Source organism: Oncorhynchus tshawytscha, linkage group LG04 (assembly GCF_018296145.1).
Source record: "Oncorhynchus tshawytscha isolate Ot180627B linkage group LG04, Otsh_v2.0, whole genome shotgun sequence".
Taxonomy (NCBI): Eukaryota; Metazoa; Chordata; class Actinopteri; order Salmoniformes; family Salmonidae; genus Oncorhynchus; species Oncorhynchus tshawytscha.
Genome location: NC_056432.1, coordinates 46,103,742 through 46,128,197, shown reverse-complemented (window position 1 = coordinate 46,128,197; position 24,456 = coordinate 46,103,742). Strand labels below are relative to the sequence as shown.

At 43.2% G+C, this 24,456-nt stretch overlaps 1 protein-coding gene across 1 annotated transcript in view; it reads left to right on the top strand.

Annotated features, from left to right (window-relative positions):
* The window catches only part of LOC112249539 (metal transporter CNNM4-like), a 48,144-nt gene extending 25,004 nt beyond the window's left edge, over positions 1-23,140 (top strand). Inside the window, exons 5-7 of the mRNA XM_024419343.2 lie at positions 19,549-19,645; positions 22,513-22,697; positions 22,955-23,140. Coding sequence (XP_024275111.2) covers positions 19,549-19,645; positions 22,513-22,697; positions 22,955-23,140 — 468 coding nt within the window. The remainder of the gene's footprint in view (positions 1-19,548; positions 19,646-22,512; positions 22,698-22,954) is intronic.
* The last annotated feature ends 1,316 nt before the right edge of the window (positions 23,141-24,456 follow it).

Genomic DNA, 24,456 nt, shown 5'->3' with positions numbered 1-24,456 from the left:
AGGGAAGATAAGGAATGTGTATGCTTTCGTGCATTCTCAAATTTCACCAGCAGTTAGAGATACAGTTAAGAAAGTCCTGCTTTCTCTTCTGAATGAGCTCAGATAGCTTTGATGAAAACCAAGGGTTAGATCTATTTTTAATGTAGGATACATTTTCTAGTGCCAACTCAGGGTCAGGAATACAGGAGACAGTGGATAAATCAGAGTAGAACATGTAATAACCCTTGAGGAGAAAATGTATCTTCTTAAATAAATGAAGATTGGTATTTTTGTATCTCTAATACATACTATGGGACAAACATCACTGAGACCATATGCAAATACTTCACTTGGTCACTTAACCATGTTTCCAAGAGAACCAGAATGTCAGGACACAAGTCCTGGACCCAAATGTCAATTGTGTACATGTTTTAAATCATACGTCGCACATTTAGGTGCATTAGTCCAAACCTCCTACGAGATTTAAAGTCAGAGGGGGTATTCAGCTCATTCCCATAAGTGCTAACAGGCATAGGGTCAGCTGCAACTTTTTGGTGAGTGAGCTGAGACTTTGCCAAGGTCACTGGCCAACCACATGAGAGCAGAGCAGACTGAGTATTTGACAGACCTCCCTCAAGTTGCTGGATGCAGGGACTGGGGCGGGAACTGGGAGAGCAGTGTTGGCTCAGTCCACCCGGATGAAGCTTCCGCCAAAGGGGTGGAACTGCTGCAGGGGACTGCCAATGCTCCATTCTGGTGTACACAAGAGGCCTTGGTGTGGCTCCCGTTGCAGGGTTGGGACTGCAATTCGGGGCATAAGTGCCAAATCAAATCAAATTGTAGTTGTCACATGCACTGAATACAACAGCTGAAATGCTTACTTACGAGCCCTTAGCCAATAATACAGAGTTTTATGAAAGTACAGTGCATTTGGAAAGTATTAGGACCCCTTGACTTTTTCCACATTTGGTTACGTTACAGCCTTATTCTAAAATTGATTAAATCGTTTTTTCCCTCATCAATCTACTCAGAACACCCCATAATGACAAAGCAAATACAGGGTTTAGAATGATTAACTAATGTATAATAAAATAAAACATCTGAAATATCACTTTTACATATTGAAGCACCTTTGGCAGTGATTATAGCCTCAATTCTTCTTGGGTATGATGCTAAAAGCTTGGCGCACCTGTATTTGGGGAGTTTCTCCCATTCTTCTCTGCAGATCCTCTCAAACTCTGTCAGGTTGGATGGGGAGCGTCGCTGCACAGCTAGTATCAGGTCTCTCCAGAAATGTTCGATTGGGTTAAGGTCCGGCCTCTAGCTAAGCCACTCAAGGACATTCAGAGTCCCGAAGCCACTCCTGTGTTATATTGGCTATGTGCTTAAGGTCATTGTCCCAGTCTGAGGACGCGCTCTGGAGCAGGATTTCATCAAGGATCTCTCTGTACTTTGCGCCGTTCATCTTTCCCTCAATCCCGACTAGTCTCCCAGTTCCTGCCGCTGAAAACATCCCCACAGCATGATGCTGTCACCACCATGCTTCACCGTAGGGATGGTGCCAGGTTTTCTCCAGAGGTGACGCATTCAGGCCAAAGAGTTCAATCTTGGTTTCATCAGACCAGAGAATCTTGTTTCTCATGGTCTGAGTGTTGCATCTGCTCCTGCCACACCCTCTACTTCTCATCCTGCGTTTCCCTAACCTGCCTCCACTCCCCCAGTGCTCTCTCCCTCTTCCTCTGTGTGTGTGTGTGTGTGTGTGTGTGTGTGTGTGTGTGTGTGTGTGTGTGTGTGTGTGTGTGTGTGTGTGTGTGTGTTGTTGTTGTGCCCTCTTCATGACTGCCTTGGTGTGTATGGACCATGATCGGTCCTTAGTGATGTGGACACCAATTTGAAGTGCTTCCCTATGGCCCCATCGTTGTGAGAGGGGGCCTGCTCTGCCCTCTTGTGTTTTGTGTGTGTTGGAATGTCAGTGTAGTATGTTGTGTGGTTTGGTCCAGTGAGTGTACATCGAGCCTGTGCAAGAGAGCCAGTGCAAAAAAAATCTAATAAATAAGGGGGTCAATGCAAATAGTCCAGGTAGCCATTTTGAGTAGGATCCACCCCTTTTTTCAGTTTTCACCTAAAATGACATTCCCAAATCTAACTTTCTGTAGCTCAGGCCCTGAAGCAAGGATATGCATATTCTTGGTACCATTTAAAGGGAAACAATTTGAAGTTTGTGAGAAAAAAAAAACTGTTCATTTGTATTTTTTTCATACCATCATCTTTGATATGCAAGAGAAAGGCCATAATGTATTATTCAAGCCCAAGTGCAATTTAGATTTTGCCCTCTAGATGACAACAGTGTATGTGCAAAGGTTTAGACTGATCCAATGAATCATTGGATTTATGTTCAAAAGACTGCCCAAATGTGCCTAATTTGTTTATTAATAGCTTTTCATGTTCAAAATTGTGCACTCTCCTCAAACAATAGCATGGTATTCTTTCACTGTAATAGCTACTGTAAATTGGACAGTGCAGTTAGATTAACAAGAGTATAAGCTTTCTGCCAATATCAGATATGTCTATGTCCTGGGAAATGTTCGTGTTACTTACAACCTCATGCTAATCACATTAGCCTACGTTAGCTCAACTGTCCCGTAGACGGGACACCGATCCCGAAGAAGTTTTAAAAGCACTGTGTGTGTAACCAGCTGCAACTTTTTTTTGTTTAAGATGCAAACCCATAATTTTATGTTGACTGAGTTATTGCCTGAGTTAACGGACTAAGTTTGGGCCAACCATTTTTTTTAAGTTAAAAAAGGCTGTGGAACCAGTTACTTTATAATAATTCGTTGAAACGACTTTTTTTTTTTTTACAGTGCTGACATAATGCCATTGTAACTTTTACCCATTTCAAATGTCAACCCTGTGGCTGGTAGTGAGGGACATCGTCAGCTAGCCCCCAACCCCTAACCATCTTCTCCGGCATGGCAATTTCCCCCCCAAATATGAATATTACTAACAGATTAATCTAATTTTGGCCAAGGGATCCATGGAATAATTTTTGAGGGTGTAATACAATACAATGTAATATTATTAATCTACAATGTATGTTCTTAACCCTGGTCAACATGGGCCTTGGAGCCTCACAGGGATATTGGTATCCAAAGTACTCCTCATGTTAATCGCATAACTTCCATTAGCTCAACCGTCCCGTGGAATGAAGTTTTAAGGGTTCAGCAGTCTTATGGCCCATGCTAGGTCCTTAGTGATGTGGACACCAAGGAATTTGAAGAAGCTGTTAAGCTGTTGAGGAGTTTTTTTTCCCCAGACTTGGCACTCCATTACTGTTTGCCATGCGGTAACAGAAATAACTGTCTTGGTCTTGGGTGGCTGGAGTCTTTGACAATTTTTAGGGCCTTCCTCTGTCCTGGATGGCAGGAAGCTTGGCCCCAGTGATGTACTGGGCCATACGCTCTACCCTCTGTAACACATTGAGGATGGATGCCGAGCAGTTGCCATACCAAACTGTGATGCAACCATGCTCTCGATAATGCAGCTTTAGAACTTTTTGAGGCCCTTAGGTTCCATGCCAAATCTTTTCAGCCTCCTGAAAAGGCGTTGTTGTGCCCTCTTCATGACTGCCTTGGTGTGTATGGACCATGATCGGGCACCACACTGCATGTCCATCGTCCTCGGTGATCGGGCCTACCACCGTCTTGTCATTGGCAAGCTTAATGATGGTGTTGGAGTCGTGCTTGGCTACATAGTTGTGGGTGAACAGGGAGCACAGGAGGGGACTAAGCACGCACCCATGAGGGGCCCCTGTGTTGAGGGTCAGCGTGTCGAATGTGTTGTTGCCTATCCCCACCAATTGGGCCTGTCCTGGGGATGGGAGTAAGGAAGTTAACCAAAACTAGCCTGGGAGGGCGGTTGTGGGGGAATGAGGAGGAGGGTGGTGTGGAGGGCAGTGTGGCTGCCGACGCTCCAAACTCTCAGCATATGAGGGCTGATGATGTGAATGATACATGGTGTGGACTGCATCATGTGGTGCCCTACCCTCGACAGTGTTTTAATAGACCCTAGGATAGTGGTCGGTGCTGTGTAGAGCTGGGCTGAGTTGAGGTGGGCTTGGTGTGGTAGCACTGTGCTGTGATAGGTCGGGTCTGGTTGAGCTGTGCTGTGATGGGCCGTGTCTGGTAGAGCTCTGCTGTGATGGACCGGGTCTGGTTGAGCTGTGCTGTAATGGACCGGGGTCTGGTAGAGCTGTGCTAAGGCTAAAAATACCAACCCCCCCTCTAACCCCCCAGCCAGCCTCTGCCCCACTTTGTGTACACACACTAGAAACACACAAACACCCAACCCCCCACCCCATAGATTTCACATAAGTCATTGATGGCATTAGGGTCCCCAAATAGTCATTATCCAGGGCCAGTAATCCAGTTATCGTTGAGCAACTTATTCGCCTCCCCACCCCTCACTCATGATAATGGTATACACCCAGTGGGCGACATAGGAGACCCCACAGGTGGAATAATCCATAGAGCTATGTTTAGGGGTGGGAGAGCAACACTGTCAACATGCAAAGCCATGTTGCCAACAATAGAATGTTAGGAGATGGAATGGGAATTTTCCCTCACTGTTTATTGTTGCTCTTGAAAATAATGTTATACTCCTACAGGGGGATTGGACTGCCTGTAAAAGAAAGAGAGGAACAGAGAGGAGATGGAAAGAGGAGATATTCGGTTAGTTTTGTGTAATCATATGTTTGTACACATCATGAGGTTCCTATAGTAACTGTGTTTGTGGTACTATGACCTGTGTGGTCACGAATTAATGAATTGGTTGTTCCCGGAAATGTACTATGTGTGTGTGGGCTGCATTTGTTTATGAAAGAGCATAGGCATGGGAACCCCAATCTTCATTCAACCGCCATTATAGCTACTGTGTGTGTGTGTGTGTGTGTGTGTGTGTGTGTGTGTGTGTGTGTGTGTGTGTGTGTGTGTGTGTGTGTGTGTGTGTGCGTGTCTATCCTGGTACTAACCATTACGTATGTATATAAACATTTCTGTTTGTTTGTTTTTCTGTCTTTCAGTTTCCTGAATATTGTCATCATCACACAAAAATGTATTCCTTGGTGTGACTGAGGGAGGGGAGAGGTGGATGAGGGAGAGAGGGGAGAATTATTATTGTTGGGATGGGAGAATGATTATGGGTGGGATGGGTTGTTTGTGTGTGTGTAGCCTATGTTTGCTAGTCTCACACAAGCTTACTCAAGCTTACTCACAAAGGTACATTTTGGATCGAAATGAAGTAATAAGCGCGTGTGTGCTTTCGTCTGTGCCTCCCTACCTGCGTGTGTGTGTGTGTTGTTATTGATGATTTCTCTGCATGGTTTCTCAGAAGTGTGTGTGTGTGTGTGTGTCAGACCGTGCCGCAGGCTGCGGTCACACACACACACACACTCAGGACCCCCCAGAGGTGAATCCGACATTGATGTTGACTCAAAATGGCTACTTAATGTTTCCCAGGAAATGTATGACTACATAATGTTTCCCAGGAAATGTATTTTTGCTAGGTCTGAGATGCCTGTGTGGCAATTGAAAACTGATTGGAGAGGGGAGAGCAAAACACACAGGCACACGCATGCTCCTGACCCCCCAGTGAAGGGGTCATAACTGGCTGACGGAGAGCTCTGACCCCTACAAGGGCTTAGCACACACACACCTTGGAAACCCTCTCCAATCAGGGGTGACAGTCAGCCTAGCAGGTTACAGCCTTGGGCCAGTAACTGAAAGGTTGCTAATTCGAATCCCTGAGCCGACAATATGAAAAAGCTGAGCACTATCTCACAAATAATAAAGGAATCATGATCTCAATCTCATGGTTTCTGTCCACATTGCTTGAAAACAGGAAGCATCAAATGCAAGAGACATATTTTGATGATTCAGTCTGAACTTTGAACTTTGGATACCCTGACCTACTATATATTTCTCATAATGTAATGGACTATGCTGTTTTGTGTTGCACTGCAAACCAGACCTGGGTTCAAAAACTATTTGAAATCTTTAAATACTTGAAGTACCAGATTGGCAGATTTTGCCATTTTGGGACTATTCTATCAGTCCAATTAAACCAAGGTCAATCAAGCACATACATATAAAGTATTGCGAAATTATTTCAAACAGTATTTGAACCCAGGTCTGGTGTAAACTGTACTTTATGAAAAGGCTTTATATCCAGGTTAATAACTATAGGACTGAGTGATAGCAAGTGCTCCAGAGGTGCCTTTGTCCAGGGATGATTTCAGCATATTCTAAAAGCCTGTCTGACTATGTGTGCTCAATAGCAGACTCACCGACGGTGTGCGTGTGTGTGTCTGCTGTCAGTGCGGTATATTGTTAAAGCTGATGGATAACGCATAGCTTTTCGCCTATTTCTTTTCCACCCTCACTCTCTACCGTCTGTCCTGTGTCCTCCTCCCACTTTCTCTCTGGATAGATTCTTTATTTCGCTCTCCACCCCTCTCCTGCGTTAAACATACCATATATGGTTTTGATTTGTGTAAACCATTGAGTTTGTTACTTGTAAGTCCATATGTTCTTTTGTATACTCCTTTACTGTGTGACTCAACCCTGGGCACTGCACACACTCACAACACACACACTCCCTGGCCATCCCCAGCACTTCCACAAAATATACTGCAGTCGTGTACATGCCTCCATGGGGAGCTGGGTCGAGTCAGTGGGATGTTTCTGTTCAGACATAGGAGGGAGGAGGTGTGGAGCAGTAGGTGACATGTGCGGTCTCTCCTCCCCTCCCCCTTACCCTCATGCCCCTCACCTGTGTTGAAATACAGAAACATCTAATTTATATAACTGTTCACACCCCTGAGTCAATGCATGTTAAAATCACCGTTGGCAGCGATTACAGCTATGAGTCTTTCCAGGTAATTCTCTTAGAGCTATTTTATATTGTTTATTGATTTTTCTCTTTAGGTTGAGATCAGCTTTAATATTGCAGACAGATTGTGGCTTCCATCAATGTAATTGTCTGCATAGTGAGGACATCAAAACTATGAAATAACATACCTGGAATCATGTAGTAACCAAAAATTATTTAAACAAATCAAAATATATTTTATATTTGAGATTCTTCAAAGTAGCCACCCTTTGCCTTGATGACAGCTTTGCACACTCTTGGCATTCTCTCAACCAGCTTCATGAGCTAGTCACCTGGATTGCCTTTTTAAAAGTTAATTTGTGGATTTTTTTTCCTTCGCAGCTTAAATAAGCAAAGAAAACGACAGTCCATCATTACTTTAAGACATGAAGGTCATGAAGCACTATGATGAAACTGGCTCTCATGAGGACCGCTACAGGAATGGAAGACCCAGTTACCTCTGCTGCAGAGGATGTTCATTAGAGTTAATTGCACCTCAGATTACAGTCCAAATAAATGCTTCACATGTCACACCCTGATCTGTTTCACCTGTCTGTGTTCTTGTCTCCACCCCCCCAGGTGTTTCCCATCTTACCATTATCCCCTGTGTATTTATATCTGTGTTCTCTGTTTGTCTGTTGCCAGGTCATCTTGTCTTGTCAGGTCTTACCAGTGTTCTTTCCGACCTTCCTGTTTCTCTAGTTGTAGTTTTTCCCGGTTCTGACCTTTTGCCTGCCCTCATCTCGAGCCTGCCTGCCGTCCTGTACCTGCCTGACTCTGACCTGATCAAGAACCTCTGCCTGGCCTCGACCTGCCCTTTGCCTGCCCCGTGTTTCCAATAAATAATCTGAGAACTGTACTATCCTCCTCCCGTGTCTGCATCTGGGTCATATCCTGAGTTGTGATATCACAGATTTCAAGTAACAGGCACATCTCAACATCAACTGTTCAGAGGAGACTGCATGAATCAATCAATCAATCAATCAATCAAATGTATTTATAATGCCCTTCTTACATCAGCCGATATCACAAAGTGCTATACAGAAACCCAGCCTAAAACCCCAAACAGCAAGCAATGCAGATGTAGAAGCACGGTTGCTTGGAAAAACTCCCTAGAAAGGCAGGAACCTAGGAATAAACCTAGAGAGGAACCAGGCTCTGAGGGGTGGCCAGTCCTCTTCTGGCTGTGCCAGGTGGAGATTATGACAGTACATGGCCAAGATGTTCAAATGTTCATAGATGACCAGCAGGGTCACATAATAATTATCACAGTGGTTGTAGAGGGTGCAGCAGGTCAGCACCTCAGGAGTAAATGTCAGTTGGCTTTTCATCGCCGATCATTCAGAGTTAGAGACAGCAGGTGCGGCAGAGAGAGTCGAAAACAGCAGGTCCGGGACAAGGTAGCACTTCCGATGAACAGGTTAGGGTTTCATAGCCGCAGGCAGAACAGTTGAAACTGGAGCAGCAGCATGACCAGGTGGACTGTGGACAGCAAGGAGTCATCAGGTCAGGTTGTCCTGAGGTATGGTCCTAGCGCTCAGGTCCTCTGAGAGAAAGGATTAGAGGGAGCATACTTAAAATCACACAGGACACCGGATATGACAGGTGAAATACTCCAGATATAACAGACTGACCCTATGCTCCCGACACATAAACTATTGCAGCATAATTGCTGGAGGCTGAGACAGGAGGGGTCGGGAGACACTGTGGTCCCGTCCGACTATACCCCTGGACAGGGCTAACCAGGCAGGATATAACCCCACCCACGTTGCCAAAGCACAACCCCCACACTCTAGAGTGATGTCTTCAACCCCCAACTTACTACCCTGAAACAAGGCCGAGCATAGCCCACGAAGATCTCCCCCACTGCGCGAACCCGAGGGGGGCGTCTTCCCGGACAGGAAGATCACATCAGAGACTCAACCCACTCAAGTGCCGCACCCCTACTAGGGGCGACATGGAAGAGCACCAGTAAGCCGTTAAGCCAGACTGCATGAATCAGGCCTTCATGGTGGAAGAGCTGCAAAGAAACCACTACTAAAGGACACCAATAATAGGAAGAGACTATCTTGGGCCAAGAAACACGAGCAATGGACGTTAGACAGGTGGACATCTGTCCTTTGGTCTGAGTCCAAATTTGAGATTTTTGTGTCTTTGTGAGACGCAGAGTAGGTGAACAGATGATCTCCGAATGTGTGGTTCCCACCATGAAGCATGGAGGAGGAGGTGTGCTGGTGTGTGGGGTGCTTTGCTGGTGACACTGTCTGTGATTTATTTAGAATTCATGGCACACTTAACCAGCATGGCTACCACAGCATTCTGCAGCGATACGCCATCCCATCTGGTTTGCGCTTAGTGGGACTATAATTTGTTTTTCAACAGGACAATGACCCAACACACCTCCAGGCTGTGTAAGGGTCATTTGACCAAGAAGGAGAGTGATAGAGTGCTGCATCAGATGACCTAACCTCCACAATCACCCGACCACAACCCAACTGAGATGGTTTGGGATGATTTGGACCGCAGTGGACCGAGTGGACCGAGTGGAGCTGATTGAAACAATGCAAAGAGTGTGCAAAGCTGCCATCAAGGCAAAATGTGGCTACTTTGATTTTCGGTTACGACATGATTCCATATGTTTTATTTCATAGTTTTGATGGCTTCACTATTATTCTACAATGTAGAAAATAATAAAAATAAAGAAAAACCCTTGAATGAGTAGGTGTGTACAAAATGTTGACTGGTACTGTACAGTGCCTTGCGAAAGTATTCACAATCATGAAGTGGAATGACATTTATTGGATATTTCAAACTTTTTTAACAAATCAAAAACTGAAAAATTGGGCGTGCAAAATTATTCAGCCCCTTTACTTTCAGTGCAGCAAACTCTCTCCAGAAGTTCAGTGAGGATCTCTGAATGATCCAATGTTGACCTAAATGACTAATGATGATAAATACAATCCACCTGTGTGTAATCAAGTCTCCGTATAAATGCACCTGCACTGTGATAGTCTCAGAGGTCCGTTAAAGCGCAGAGAGCATCATGAAGAACAAGGAACACACCAAGCAGGTCCGAGATACTGTTGTGAAGAAGTTTAAAGCTGGATTTGGATACAAAAAGATTTCCCAAGCTTTAAACATCCCAAGGAGCACTGTGCAATCGATAATATTGAAATGGAAGGAGTATCAGACCACAGCAAATCTACCAAGACCTGGCCGTCCCTCTAAACTTTCAGCTAATACAAGGAGAAGACTGATCAGAGATGCAGCCAAGAGGCCCATGATCACTCTGGATGAACTGCAGAGATCTACAGCTGAGGTGGGAGACTCTGTCCATAGGACAACAATCAGTCGTATATTGCACAAATCTGGCCTTTATGGAAGAGTGGCAAGAAGAAAGCCATTTCTTAAAGATATCCATAAAAAGTGTTGTTTAAAGTTTGCCACAAGCCACCTGGGAGACACACCAAACATGTGGAAGAAGGTGCTCTGGTCAGATGAAACCAAAATTGAACTTTTTTGCAACAATGCAAAACGTTATGTTTGGCGTAAAAGCAACACAGCTCATCACCCTGAACACACCATCCCCACTGTCAAACATGGTGGTGGCAGCATCATGGTTTGGGCCTGCTTTTCTTCAGCAGGGAGATGGTTAAAATTGATGGGAAGATGGATGGAGCCAAATACAGGACCATTCTGGAAGAAAACCTGATGGAGTTTGCAAAAGACCTGAGACTGGGACGGAGATTTGTCTTCCAACAAGACAATGATCCAAAACATAAAGCAAAATCTACAATGGAATGGTTCAAAAATAAACATATCCAGGTGTTAGAATGGCCAAGTCAAAGTCCAGACCTGAATCCAATCGAGAATCTGTGGAAAGAACTGAAAACTGCTGTTCACAAATGCTCTCCATCCAACCTCACTGAGCTCGAGCTGTTTTACAAGGAGGAATGGGAAAAAATTTCAGTCTCTCGATGTGCAAAACTGATAGAGACATACCCCAAGCGACTTACAGCTGTAATCGCAGCAAAAGGTGGCGCTACAAAGTATTAACTTAAGGGGGCTGAATAATTTTGCACGCCCAATTTTTCAGTTTTTGATTTGTTAAAAAACGTTTGAAATATCCAATAAATGTCGTTCCACTTCATGATTGTGTCCCACTTGTGGTTGATTCTTCACAAAAAAATACAGTTTTATATCTTTATGTTTGAAGCCTGAAATGTGGCAAAAGGTCGCAAAGTTCAAGGGGGCCGAATACTTTCGCAAGGCACTGTATATATAATATATAAATATTTGTCAATATATTTTACTTCATTATTTTCACATAACCCTACCACTGTTCCCCTAATTGGAGTAAACTACAACAGCACTTAGGGTTCCACTTCCAGGTTATACATACTAAACTCAGCAACAAGAAAAAAATGTCCCTTTTTCAGGATCCTGTCTTTCAAAGATAATTTGTAAAAATCCAAATAACTTCTCAGATCTTCATTGTAAAGGGTTTAAACACTGTTTCCCATGCTTGTTCAATGAACCATAGTCAATTAATGAACATGCACCTGTGGTACGGTCGTTAAGACACTAACAGCTTACAGACTGTAGGCAATTAAGGTCACAGTTATGAATTCTTAGAACCGTTTCTACTGACTCTGAAAAACACAAAAAAAAAGATGTCCAGGGTCCCTGCTTATCTGCGTGAACGTGCCTTAGGCGTGCTGCAAGGAGGCATGAGGACAGCAGATGTGGCCAGGGCAATGAATTGCAATGTCCATACTGTGAGAAGCCTAAGACAGCGCTACAGGGAGACAAGACGGACCGCTGATCATCCTCGCAGTGGCAGACCACGTGTAACAACACCTACACAGGATCGGTTCATCCGAACATCACACCAGCGGAACAGGTACAGGATGGCAACAACAACTGCCCGAGTTACACCAGGATCGCAAAATCCCTCCATTAGCGCTCAGACTGTCCGCAATAGGCTGAGAGAGGCTGGACTGAGGGCTTGTAGGCCTATTGTAAAGGCAGGTCCTCACCAAAAGTCACCGGCAATAACATCGCCCATGGGCACAAACCCACCATCGCTGGACCAGACAGGACTGGTAAGAAATGCTATTCACTGATGAGTTGTGGTTTTGCCTCACCAGGGGTGATGGTCGGATTCGCGTTTATCGTCAACTGAATGAGCTTTACACCGAGGCCTGTACTCTGGAGCGGGATCGATTTGGAGGCGGAGGGTCCATCATAGTCTGGACGGTGTGTCACAGCATCATTGGACTGAGCTTGTTGTCATTGCAGGCAATCTTAACGCTGTGTGTTACAGGGAAGACATCCTCCTCCCTCATGTGGTACCCTTCCTGCAGGCTGATCCTGACATGACCTTCCAGCATGACAATGCCACCAGCTATATTGCTCATTCTGTGCATTATTTCCTGCAAGACAGGAATGTCAGTGTTCTGCCATGGCCAGCGAAGAGCCCAGATCTCAATCCCATTGAGCACGTCTGGAACCTGTTGGATCGGAGGGTGAGGGCTAGGGCCATTCCCCCCAGAAATGTGTCAAAACTTGCAGGTGCCTTGGTGGAAGAGGGGGGTAACATCTCACAGCAAAAACTGGCAAATCTGGTCCAGTCCATGAGGAGGAGATGCACTGCAGTACTTAAGGCCACACCAGATACTGACTGTGACTTTTGATTTTGACCCCCACCTTTGTTCAGGGACACATTATTCCATTTCTGTTAGTCACGTCTGTGGAATTTGTTCAGTTAATGTCTCAATTGTCGTATCTTGTTATGTTCATGAAAATATTTATACATGTTAAGTTTGCTGAAAATAATCCCAGTTGACAGTGAGAGGACGTTTCTTTTTTTGCAGTTTAAACAAATGTTACGGACACAGTATGATTTACTGTGTTACTTTTGTTTGTTACTTCTGTTTATTTTTAGTCCCATCCTTCAGCTACCCTCAACCCCTCCCATCTATCTCTGAAGACCATCCAGTTTTGATTTGTATCTGCCATATATTTTTCAACTGTACTGTGATGTTTCACAAAAGTTCTGAACCTTTCTATCCTCATAGTTTCTACCGATTGTAAATTAATTAATACATTTTTGCTAAGAGTATTATTATATTATTGATCGATTGACTATGAGTTGTTAAATCACCGAGCAGTGCTATTTACGGAGTTAGCTCCATGTAAATGTCAATTTTCTGGTCCTTTAAATAAACTGGAATCATTTTTTATATATCACTATTTTCTTTATTAGATTTTGGTCTTTAATGCAGGGCCATTAGACGAGTTCCTTACTTTCTTCCCCTTCAACTTGCCTCTTCCATTTTTGCAGTAATGCTGCAATTAGTTAGTTGTAATTTTGAGTAGAGCAGACATTTCCATATATTTTTGTTAGCTGCATGTGTGACATAACTCCACCAGTCCTATTTATGATATCATTTACAAAGATTATACCGTAAGATTAAAACAATCCCAAAAATATATATACTTTTTTATCAATTAATAAAACTTAGCCCCCTTTTTTTTCTCCAATTTTCACCTAAAATGACATACCTAAATCTAACTGCCTGTAGCTCAGGCCCTGAAGCAAGGATCATTTGTACCATTTGAAAGGAAACACTTGAATGTAGGAGAATATAACACAATAGATCTGGTAGATGAAAATACAATGAAAAAAACAACCATTTTTTTTCTACTGCCATCTTTGAAATGCAACAGAAAGGTCCCACTTCTAGCCATGACTCTGGTTGTAATTCCGATGGTGTCCACAAGATGGCCGCAGTGTATGTGCAAAGGTTCAGATGGATAACTTGAAGTATGTGCAAACGGCATGACATTTACTGTGAAGTCACCCAGCTACATTTGGGCAAATCGTGAAGGAGACATTTGCATTCATATTAACTTTTTCTGCAAGAATATCGGCAAATCTGTATACTTGGACTTTGATTCAGCTTTTCAGTATTAGTAGCCATATTGCAAGTTCAATATTTGCAAAACAACCAGTTTTCATAGCTCCCTAACTCTGAAAATTCTCATAATTTTTGTCCAAAACGAAAAGGCATGCTGTTGCACAAGGTTAGCAGCTACATTTTGCGACGGATACAGGGTTTCCTGATACTCTCGTAAAGCTCAGCTCATTGGCTCAGCTCATTGGCTATCTAGCTAGCTTTGTTTCACCCTGATTGGTGATTATTTTACAAAGTTAGATTCGATCAAGTGAAGACCGGCCGCGTCATTGGCGTGCCATGAAGGCGTCGCTCTCTGACCAGATTTGGTGACCTCTCAGTTTCTGGGCCAAAGCTAGCACAAATAGACCGGAGCTTAAAGGCCATCCCTATCTTGTATTTCTATTTAACTGGAAAGGGTTGGATATGAGACCATTCGTTAAAACACAGGCATAAGGAGTGTCATATAACGTCTTAAATGCCAAATCGTGTAAGTGGGGGATAAAGCCAGTCTGATCCAGGTTGATGATGCTACCAATGACCGACGATCTGTTTAAAGCATTTTTGCTAAGATCTTTTCATCATTATTAATAAGAGAAATAGGCTGATATCCTATCGGGTCAAGTGGATCTTTTTTGTGGATGAGAGATAATTGCTGAAAAGATCCAACTTTATATGCATTTACCTCTAGCAAACCTGGAGTAATAATTGTCTCAAACTTTTTATAGAAGTCAGAAGGGAGGCTTGTTAGAAGGCATATTCTTGAAAACTTAAGAGATCTCTTCAACCGTAAGTGGTGCATCTAAATAATCTCTATTCTTATCTGAGAGTTGTGGTAAATTCAGGTGTGCAACCAAGCTATCCAACTTTTGTTTGTCCAGTACACCCTGTGATGTATAAAGGGTGTTGTAGAAGCCTCTAAACTCCTCATTTATCTGCTTTGAAGAGGTAGAAATTGCACAATCTTGCAACCGTATGCCAGCTATATGGTTCCTACTGTTTTGCAGCTTTAGTCTGTATGTCAGCAAGCGGCCAGGTTTTTCACCCATCTCCCAGTAAGATTGGTTAAGGTGGAACAGTGCAAACTCAGCTTTTTTATGATATAATCTATTAAACTCATAGTAGCGATTATCTTGTTTAACTTAGTTCTGTCTCTGTTTAGGGTGTATAAGGTGTCAAGTGCCTTAAGCTAACATTCTACTTTGGTGGAGAGTAGATTGGCTGTCTTTTTCTTGAATGAAGCATAAGATATAATCCTCCTCCTCAAATATGCTTTAAGAGTATCTCTCCAAACCGTCAGAGTACTTTCCTGCCTCTTGCTAGTTTGCTAAAAAAATAGATATTTCATCACTAATCATTTTGATGAATATACTATATTTTAACAGAGACATGTTCAAGTACAACTTGCGGCTCTTAGGAGTCTGTGAAAACTTGGAAAGGCATATGAACACAGGAGCATGGTCTGAAATTATAATATGACCTATAGTAGCACTGAGAGATATATCCAATAGTAACTGTGAGATTAGGAAGTAATCAATCCCAAAGTAAACATTGTGGGTGGGGGGGGAGAAAGAATAGTCCCTCCCATCGGGTACATTAACCTCTAGGTATCTTTTAAGCCTATATCCCTAGCTAGAAGTCTTATTGCAGCTGCCAATCACCCGCCAACAATATTTGGATGTCACCCAGTTCTAAGAGAGTTAAGATAAGACATGAAAAAAATTGTGCCTGTGCATATGCAGTATATTGCAAAGAACACCTGAAGTTCCCATCCAGAGCCTGTAAACTATTATATAACGTCTATCTGAATCAATTAGCACTTTGGTTAAGTTCACGGCCTTCCTTATGTATGAGAATAGATACTCCCCTGCATATGCCTGTACCTGGGCCAGAGAAAGCCTTTCCCACCCAAGAGCATTTTCGTTTTTCTGATTCCTTTTATTCAAATGTGTCTCCTGTACAAAAGCTATATCCACCTTAGAAGACTTGAGAAATGCTAACGTTTTCTTTTTCTTGATTACATGGTTAATCCATTTAAGGTTCCACATTTTAATTCAGCTATATTGGTCATTGAGTTATAAAGAAGTCATAGCAAGCGTATGTGTCACGCACTGACCTTACTTATCTTTGTTTTCTTTATTATTTTGGTTAGGTCAGGGTGTGACAAGGGTGGTTTGTTTATCTTTTATTGTCTAGGGGTTTTGTATGTCTAGGGGATTTTCTAGTCTAGGTGTTTATATGTCATTGGTTGCCTAGATTGGTTCTCAATCAGAGGCAGCTGTTTATCGTTGTCTCTGTTTGGGGACCATATTTAGGTAGCCATGTTCTTTGGTTATTTTGTGGGTTGTTATTCTATGTTTAGTTGCCTGTTCTGCACTAGCCATATAGTTTCACTGTTCGTTTTGTTGTTTTGTATAGTTTTGTTCAGTGTTCTCTCTTTCATTAGAGTTATGTACACTTACCACGCTGCGCCTTGGTCTCCTCTATACGACGAACGTGACAGAACAACCCACCATAAAAGGACCAAGCAGCGTGAAAAGGAGGAGCAGCGTTTGGAGCAGACAGCATGGACATGGGACGAAATACTGGACGGTAAAGGATCCTGGATGTGGGAGGAAATACTGGCAGGAGAGGATCGCCTACCATGGAGGCAGGTGGAGATAGCACGGGAGGAACGGTGATGCTATGAGGGTACACGGCTAGCACTGAAGCCCGAGAGGGAGCCCCAAGAAACATTTTTGGGGGTCACACGAGAAGATTGCATGAGTCAGGTTGGAGACCTGAGACAACTCCTGTTACTGGTCAGGCGTGGTGTTATGCGGTGGAACGCACGGTGTCTCCAGTATGCTATTCTAGCCCGGTGCGCTCTATTCCAGCTCCTTGCATTGGCTGGGCTAGAATGGGCATCCAGCCAGGAAGGAGGGTGCCGGCTCAGCGCTCCTGGTCTCCAGTGTACCTCCTTGGACCAGGATATCCTGCGCCGGCTCTGCGTACTGTGTCTCCTGTGAGTCTGCACAGCCCAGTGCGTCCTGTGCCAGCGCCCTGCAAATAAACATCCAGCCAGGATGGGTTGTCAGCTCTACACTCCAGACCTCCAGTGCGCCTCCACAGTCCAGTACGCCCTGTTCCTCCTCCCCGCACTCGCCCTGAGGTGCGTGTCCCCAGCCCAGTACCACCAGTCCCGGAACCACCCACCAGGCCTACAGTGCGCCTCGGCAGTCCAGAGCGTCCGGCGACAATACCCAGTCCAGAGCATCCGGCGACAGTACTCAGTCCAGAGCGTCCAGCGACAGTACCCAGTCCAGAGCGTCCTGTGACAGTACCCAGTCCGGAGCCTCCAACTACGGGCCACAGTCCGGAGCCTCCAACTACGGGCCACAGTCTGGAGCCTCCAACTACGGGCCACAGTCCGGAGCCTCCAACTACGGGCCACAGTCCGGAGCCTCCAACTACGGGCCACAGTCCGGAGCCTCCAGCGACGGGCCACAGTCCGGAGCCTCCAGCGACGGGCCACAGCCCGGGGTCTCCAGGCCAGGGTCTCCAGCGACGGTCCCCAGTCCGGGGACCACGCTCGGCCTTGGTTTCCTCTATACGACGAACGTGACAGTATGTACAGTTCTTCCACATTTAGTTATGTTACAGGCTTATTATTTTCCTCATAAAACTACACACAATAACCCATAATGACAAAGCAAAAACAGGTTTTTAGAATTTTTTGCAAATGTATATAAAAAAACTGAAATATATACATTTACATAAGTATTCAGACCCTTTACTCAGTACTTTGTTGAAGCACCTTTGGCAGAGATTACAGCCTTGAGTCTTCTTGGGTATGACACTACAAGCTTGGCACACCTGTACTAGACAAATTTCTCCAATTCTTCTCTGCAGATTTTCTCAAGCTCTGTCAGGGTGGATGGGGAGCGTCGCTGCACAGCTATTTTCAGGTTTGATCGGGTTCAAGTCCGGGCTTTGGCTGGGCCACTCAAGGTCATTCAGAGACTTGTCCCAAAGCCACTCCTGCGTTGTCTTGGCGGTGTACTTAGGGTCGTTGTCCTGTTGGAAGGTGAACATTCACCCCAGTCTGAGGTCCTGAGTGCTCTGGAGCAGTTTTTCATTAAGGTCATGGGGTCTGAATACTTTCCGAATGCACTGTAATTGGTAGTGACTGGAAACGTGAAGCGATTGCTTCACATTTCTACATCCTGTGGAATATCTGTCTCATTGTTATATCTATGGCTATAGTTCTTTGTCACCACCTACTGGAAAAGCATAGCTTTGCATTGAATTCACACTTAATCTTTAAATAGAGCTAATCTGAAGGCCCTTAAAAAATATAAAGATTTCTTTGTTGTTGAGAAAAACATTAAATAAAAATAGCCTACTGGTAAGAAACAGTCCAGGCAAATCCAGCCCTAGGGCTGAGTCTATTATTATTAATAGTAATGATTATTAATGACAGACCTTGATAGTCCTGCATCCAATAGAATTCTGGGTTCAATGGTTCTCTCTGGCGGATCTTCTCTGGATGAAGCTGAGGCTTCGTCTGGTGAGTCAAACTTGTGCCTGGCTTCATTGAGTTTTATCTCAGTTTTTACCTGTTTGAATGCCATCCTCCGGTCGTTAACTCATTTGGAATAGACTGGGAAGAACATAATTGTAGATTCCTGCCATGTCACCTGTCTCTTCTCTCTCGCTGCTCTGAGAATATCCTCCTTCACCTGATAATGTAGAAATAACAAAGAAATGAGGCTTGGCCCCTAAGACCCTCAGAAACATTTACAGATGCACAATTGAGAGCATCCTGTCGGTCTGTATCACTGCCTGGTACGGCAACTGCACTGCCCATAACCGCAGGGCTCTCCAGAGGGTGGTACGGTCTGCCCAGCACATCACCGGGGGGCACTCTGCCTGCCCCCCAGGACACCTACAGCACCCGATTTCACAGGAAGGCTAAAAAGATCACGAAGGACATCAACCACCCGAGCCACAGCCTGTTCACCCCGCTATCATCCAGAAGGCGAGGTCAGTATAGGTGCATCAAAGCTGAGACTGAGAGACTGAAAAAGATCTCAAGGCCATCAGACTGTTAAATAGCCCTCACTAGCCGGTTACCACCCGGCTACTCAACCCTACACCCTAGAGGCTGATGCCCTATATACATAGACATGGAATCACTGGCCACTTTAATAATGTTTACATACTGCTTTACTCATCTCATATGTATATACTGTATGCTATTCTACTGTATTTTTGTCAATGCCACTACGACATTGCTCATCCTAATATTTATAAATTTCTTAATTCCATTATTTTACTTTTAGATGTATGTATTGTTGTGAATTGTTAGATACTACTGCGCTGTTGGAGCTACGAACACAAGCATTTTGCTACACCCGCAATAACATCTTCTAAATATGTGTATGTGACCAATAAAATTTGATTTGATGGGCCGCGGCAGGCCTCCCTCTTTCTGCTCTCTTCTGGGTGGGCCTGTGGGGGACTGTATCTCAAGTGGCCTCTCAAACTGGCATTCCAGCTTATTCGGGATTTCCTCTGTAGGGACTGTATCATGTCTTTGTTTTCTGTCATCTCAGGAACGCCCAAGATTTTAATATTACAGTGACACCCTGTGTTGTTGCTTGTCCCTGATCCATTGTCTGTGTTTCTCTGTGTCTCTCAGGGGCGAGTGGAAGTGGAGGCCGGGAACGAAAACATGAAGTTTGAGACAGGACCATTCTCCTTCTACGGTGTCATGGCCCTCAGTGCTCCCACGTTAGGCAAGTCCTCTCTCTCTTCCATGATATGCTCTGTCTGTTTCTCTCTCTCCTCTCTCTCTCTCTCTCTCAATCTTTCTCTCTCTCCTCTCAATTCAAAATTAAATTCAAGGGGCTTTATTGTCATGGGAAACATATGTTTACATTGCCAAAGCAAGTGAACTAGATAATAAACAATCAAAAATAAACAGTAAACATTACACTCACAAAGGTTACAAAGGACTCGAGACATTTCAAATGGCATATTATGGCTATATATAGTGTTGTAACGATGTGCAAATCGATAAGTACAAAAGGGAAATAAATCAACATAAATGTGGGTTGAATTTACAATGGTGTTTGTTCTTCACTTGTTGTCCTTTCCTTGTGGCAACAGGTCACAAATCTTGCTGCTGTGATTGCACACTGGTATTTCAACCAATAGATATGAGAGTTTATCAAAATTGGATTTGTTTTCACATTCTTTGTGGGTCTGTGTAATCTGAGGAAAACATGGGACAAGATCAAATTGGTCCTATAGTAAAACTGATATGTATTTATTACATTTTTTGTTGTAAAGGCAAATAAAGGGCAAACAAACTTATTTCCTACCATCTACCCCTTCCACTTGCCTCCAATTTGGATAGAGCAAACGTTTCCATATATAGTTCCATAACTCCACCTTTCCTATTCATAATATCAGTAACAAAGATAATTCCTTTTTTCATAATATATATTTTTTAATCCATTTGTATATTTTGTCATACTATTTATTCTGTCTTTTCTGGAGGATGGAACTGAAATTACAACCAGCTTTGTGTATGGCTTGTTTTTGAAAGGGAGATATTTTGAAAATGATCCATTTTCGATTAACTGAAAGTGAGAGGTTGTAATCTGGATAAAGTGAAAAATTCAATTTTTGAACAAGTGATGAGTTTGGGGGGGATAAAATAATTCAATATTAAAGAATTAAACCTCTCACTAAAAGCATCTGGTTCTCCAGTTCAGGTTTAAGTATAACCTTCGTATGACTGATGCTTTTAGTGAGAGGTTTAATTCTTTAATATTGAATTATTTTATCCCCGCAAACTCATATTCATTATATAAATAAGCACATTCACACAATTATTGCTGAATGAGCTTCCTTGATGTTTTCCTAAACTTCCCAATACCTTTCTGATGCATTTCATTCACTTCAAACCATACTTACAAATCAGTCTGACAGTATTTTTGACAGATTTTTGTCACAGTGTCAATTACAAAAGTAAACACTGGCCGGATTGTGAAAAGAATTTGATCTCAAAATGGGGTCACAGGCCAAAAGTTTGTGAACCCCTGGTTTAGGACTTGTTATTATTATGGCACTGTCATGGAGGGCATACAGTTTTCCAATTTATTGGTTAGGAGTGCTTTGTGATTGCTCCTTCAGCAAATTATATTTTACTTCGTCCCGCACGAGCCGTTGTTTACGGACAGATGGCACATTGCCGACGTTTCCGTAGCCTGGCGCCCTTGATAAACCAAATCTAAACAATTCGGTTTCAGCAAAATAACGTTTCCAGTCAACAGAGGCATCCCACTAAGCATTTATGGTCAGGCGAAGTCTTAAGGACATCTTTTTTTGGTCCCATCCGGACCGAGAGTCTTTTTTGGTGCAGTCTGGACAGGCCGTGATTTCAACATCCACGGAACCAATCATAGACGTCTATATTTTATATTTTGTTTTATATGCAATGTAAGTGCCTTGATGTGTTTGGACCCCAGGCAGAGAAGCTACTGCCTTGGCAAATGCAAATCTATCTTTCACAAGTTTGGAAAGAACAGTACAGTATAGTACAGTAAAGCACAGCAGAGTACAGTACAGTAAAGAAAATTATAGTAAAGTACAATACAGTAGAGCACATTAGAGTACAGGTAAAGCAAAGAAAAGTAAAGTATAGTGTACTGTTTTGTACTCTACTGAATTCAACTGTACTCTACTCTATTGAATTAAACTTTAATTCACTATACTGTACTCTACGGAATTAAACTCTACTGTCCCATACTCTACTCCATTGAATTAAACTACTGTACTGTACCATACTCTACTGTACTCCAGGTGTTCCCAAACCTTTTCACTCAGGCCCCCCTTCCAGCATTGCGCACACACCACGTCTATATCTATAGGCACAAGCACTGTTCATGACAAAAACGGTCCACACGCCTCTTGTTGGCAGAGACAACATTTTGTAAGTTTAAGACTAATTACCTGCAATTCAATAAACGTTGCCATGGGATGCAGAGAAAATTGTGTAGTTTTAATGCTAATTTCCATGTTGGGTCTGATGATTTCAAAATGGGGTCATTTGTTTTTCAAATCAGTTTCGTAATTCTGACTGTCCAAACAGCAAGTTGGAGTGTCTTGAAATATCAGATTCCATGTGCCTTTTTGCTGTTCAGACAGCTAAGGTGTTTTATAAATCCATGTGGCTCTGCTTCACTGAGGCACTGGCATCGTATGTTATTCAATGGTAGCCTAACATTCCGAAGTGCAACATTTGGTGGTATCAGTGTGAAATTAACAGATGTCTTGTGTGTGTGTGTTTCACTTCTGACTTTCTCTCACAGGCCATTTTAACATAAAGTGGATATGTGTGTGTTTGTATGTGTGTTTGCTTTGAGAAGTAATGTCTCTTGCATTAACTGTATTAATGTCTCTAGAATGCACCTTTGCCTGGTTTGACAGTGGCATTCACATTATTCACATTTAGCCTACCAGTTCATTACAGTTTTACCTGTGTTAGAGTGTGTATGCATTTTTTGTGTGCCATCGCCATATCCTTGTGTGCATGCGTCTGCACATGTGTGTTTTTTTTTGCTGACTAACGCTACATTTTATGTGTGTGTTTCAGGGTTCCGCTGTCCGTCACACATCAGTGGTTTGAACAGGACAGCATCTCTGAGCGCTGAAGATAGTACAGCGTCTCTGTCTGTCAGCGGCAGCAATAGCCAGCTCGTTACTCAGTTCACTATCCCCTCACCAACATACACCCCCGACTTTTACGTACGAGCTCTCACAGACCTGCAGTTTGTCAAGGTAAGGAGGACCATCATCCATTGGAGAAATCTAACACAACAAAGTAGCTAAGGTGCAGAAAGTTAAGAGACTGAATTCTCTGCATAATTATATCAAAGCAAATGCCAAGCTTTAGAAATACAATACATTTGAAAGGATTCCCAACCATAACCTACAATGATCATTGTTCCTCTTACTCTAGTCTCTCTTTCGCTCTCTCCCTCTCTCCATCCCTTTCTCCTTCCTTCTCCCTCCATCTCTCCCTTCCTTTCTCTCAGATCTCGCAGGCCCAGTACCAGAATGGTGTGATGTCGTCTCATCAGGACTCCATCCCCCAGTCACCTGACTTCGGCCAGCCTCGACTGGAGGGTACCACGTCCCCCGTTTTGACCACCACTCCCGGCAAACTATCTTCCGACACTTCCGACACTCCAGAATTTGGGAAATTCTGGAGCGATCCCTGAGACTGTGTTTTCCACTACCATCAACGCTAAATGATGGGATTTCTTGTAGAAGAATGGTCTCACATCCCACCAACAGAGTTCCAGACACTTGTAGAATCTAAGCGGTTCTGGCTCGTGGTGGCCAAATGCCCTATTAAGCCACTTTGTTGGGATTTCCTTTATTTTGGCAGTTACGTGTATGTACATGTGCAAAAACACACAGACATACACACATCCTAACTGGAAAAAATTATAGTTGTTTAAACTAATTATAATTAAGAAACTGGTTCCACACTTTTTTTAGTTTACTCAACTATTTGATCAAAGTGTTACCTGAACTTACAATTTTTAGTTGAGCCAAACTTGGCTTCAACTTGAGAACTTTCAGTCAATTTAAAATGTTGTGGAACTAGTTACACACAGACGGTGCTTTTGACATTCAATAATTTCAACGTACATGTTTAACACAAAGTACATGATCATTTATACAGTAATTATTATTCAATTATTCATACCTGGGATTTGAACTCACAACCGGTTGGTTCAAGGCATACTGAGCTTCCTGCTGCACCACCATGTCTGTGTCAATGACTGATTTTTTTATTGCTACACTTTGCACTTCAAAGTAAATATCAGATCTGTCAAAAGTATAGTTGGATTAACTGAGAATTGATACAAACATGGTGGCATAGCAGGATGATCGGCATGCTGTGAACCAAAAGATATGTTGCATAATCACTGTATAAATGACCATGCAAAGTAATAATGTACACTGAGTGTACAAACATTAGCAACACCTTCCTAATATTGAGTTGCACCCCCTTTGGACCTCAGAAAAGCCTCAATTTGTCAGGGCATGGACTCTACAAGGTGTTTGTATTTGTATTTATTATGATCCACATTAGCTGATGCCAAGGCAAAATTAAGGCAGTTATATAATTGTGTATAAAAATACATTCATTACAGAATTCACAACATACTAAGTGTGTGCCCTCAGGCCCACACTCCACTATAATATCTACAACGCAAAATCCATATGTACATCTTTGTATAGTGCGTATGTTATCATGTGTTTGTATGCATGTATCTGTGTCTATGTTTGTGTTACTTCATAGTCCCCGCTGTTCCATAAGGTGTATATTTACCTGCTTTTTAAATCTGATTCTACTGCTTGCATCAGTTACCTGATGTGGAATAGAGTTCCATGTAGTACTGTGCACCTCCTATAGTCTGTTCTGGACTTGGGGACTGTGAAGAGATCTCTGGTGGCATGTCTTGTGAGGTATGCATGTGTGTCCGAGCTGTGTGTTAGTATTTTAAACAGATATCTCGGTACC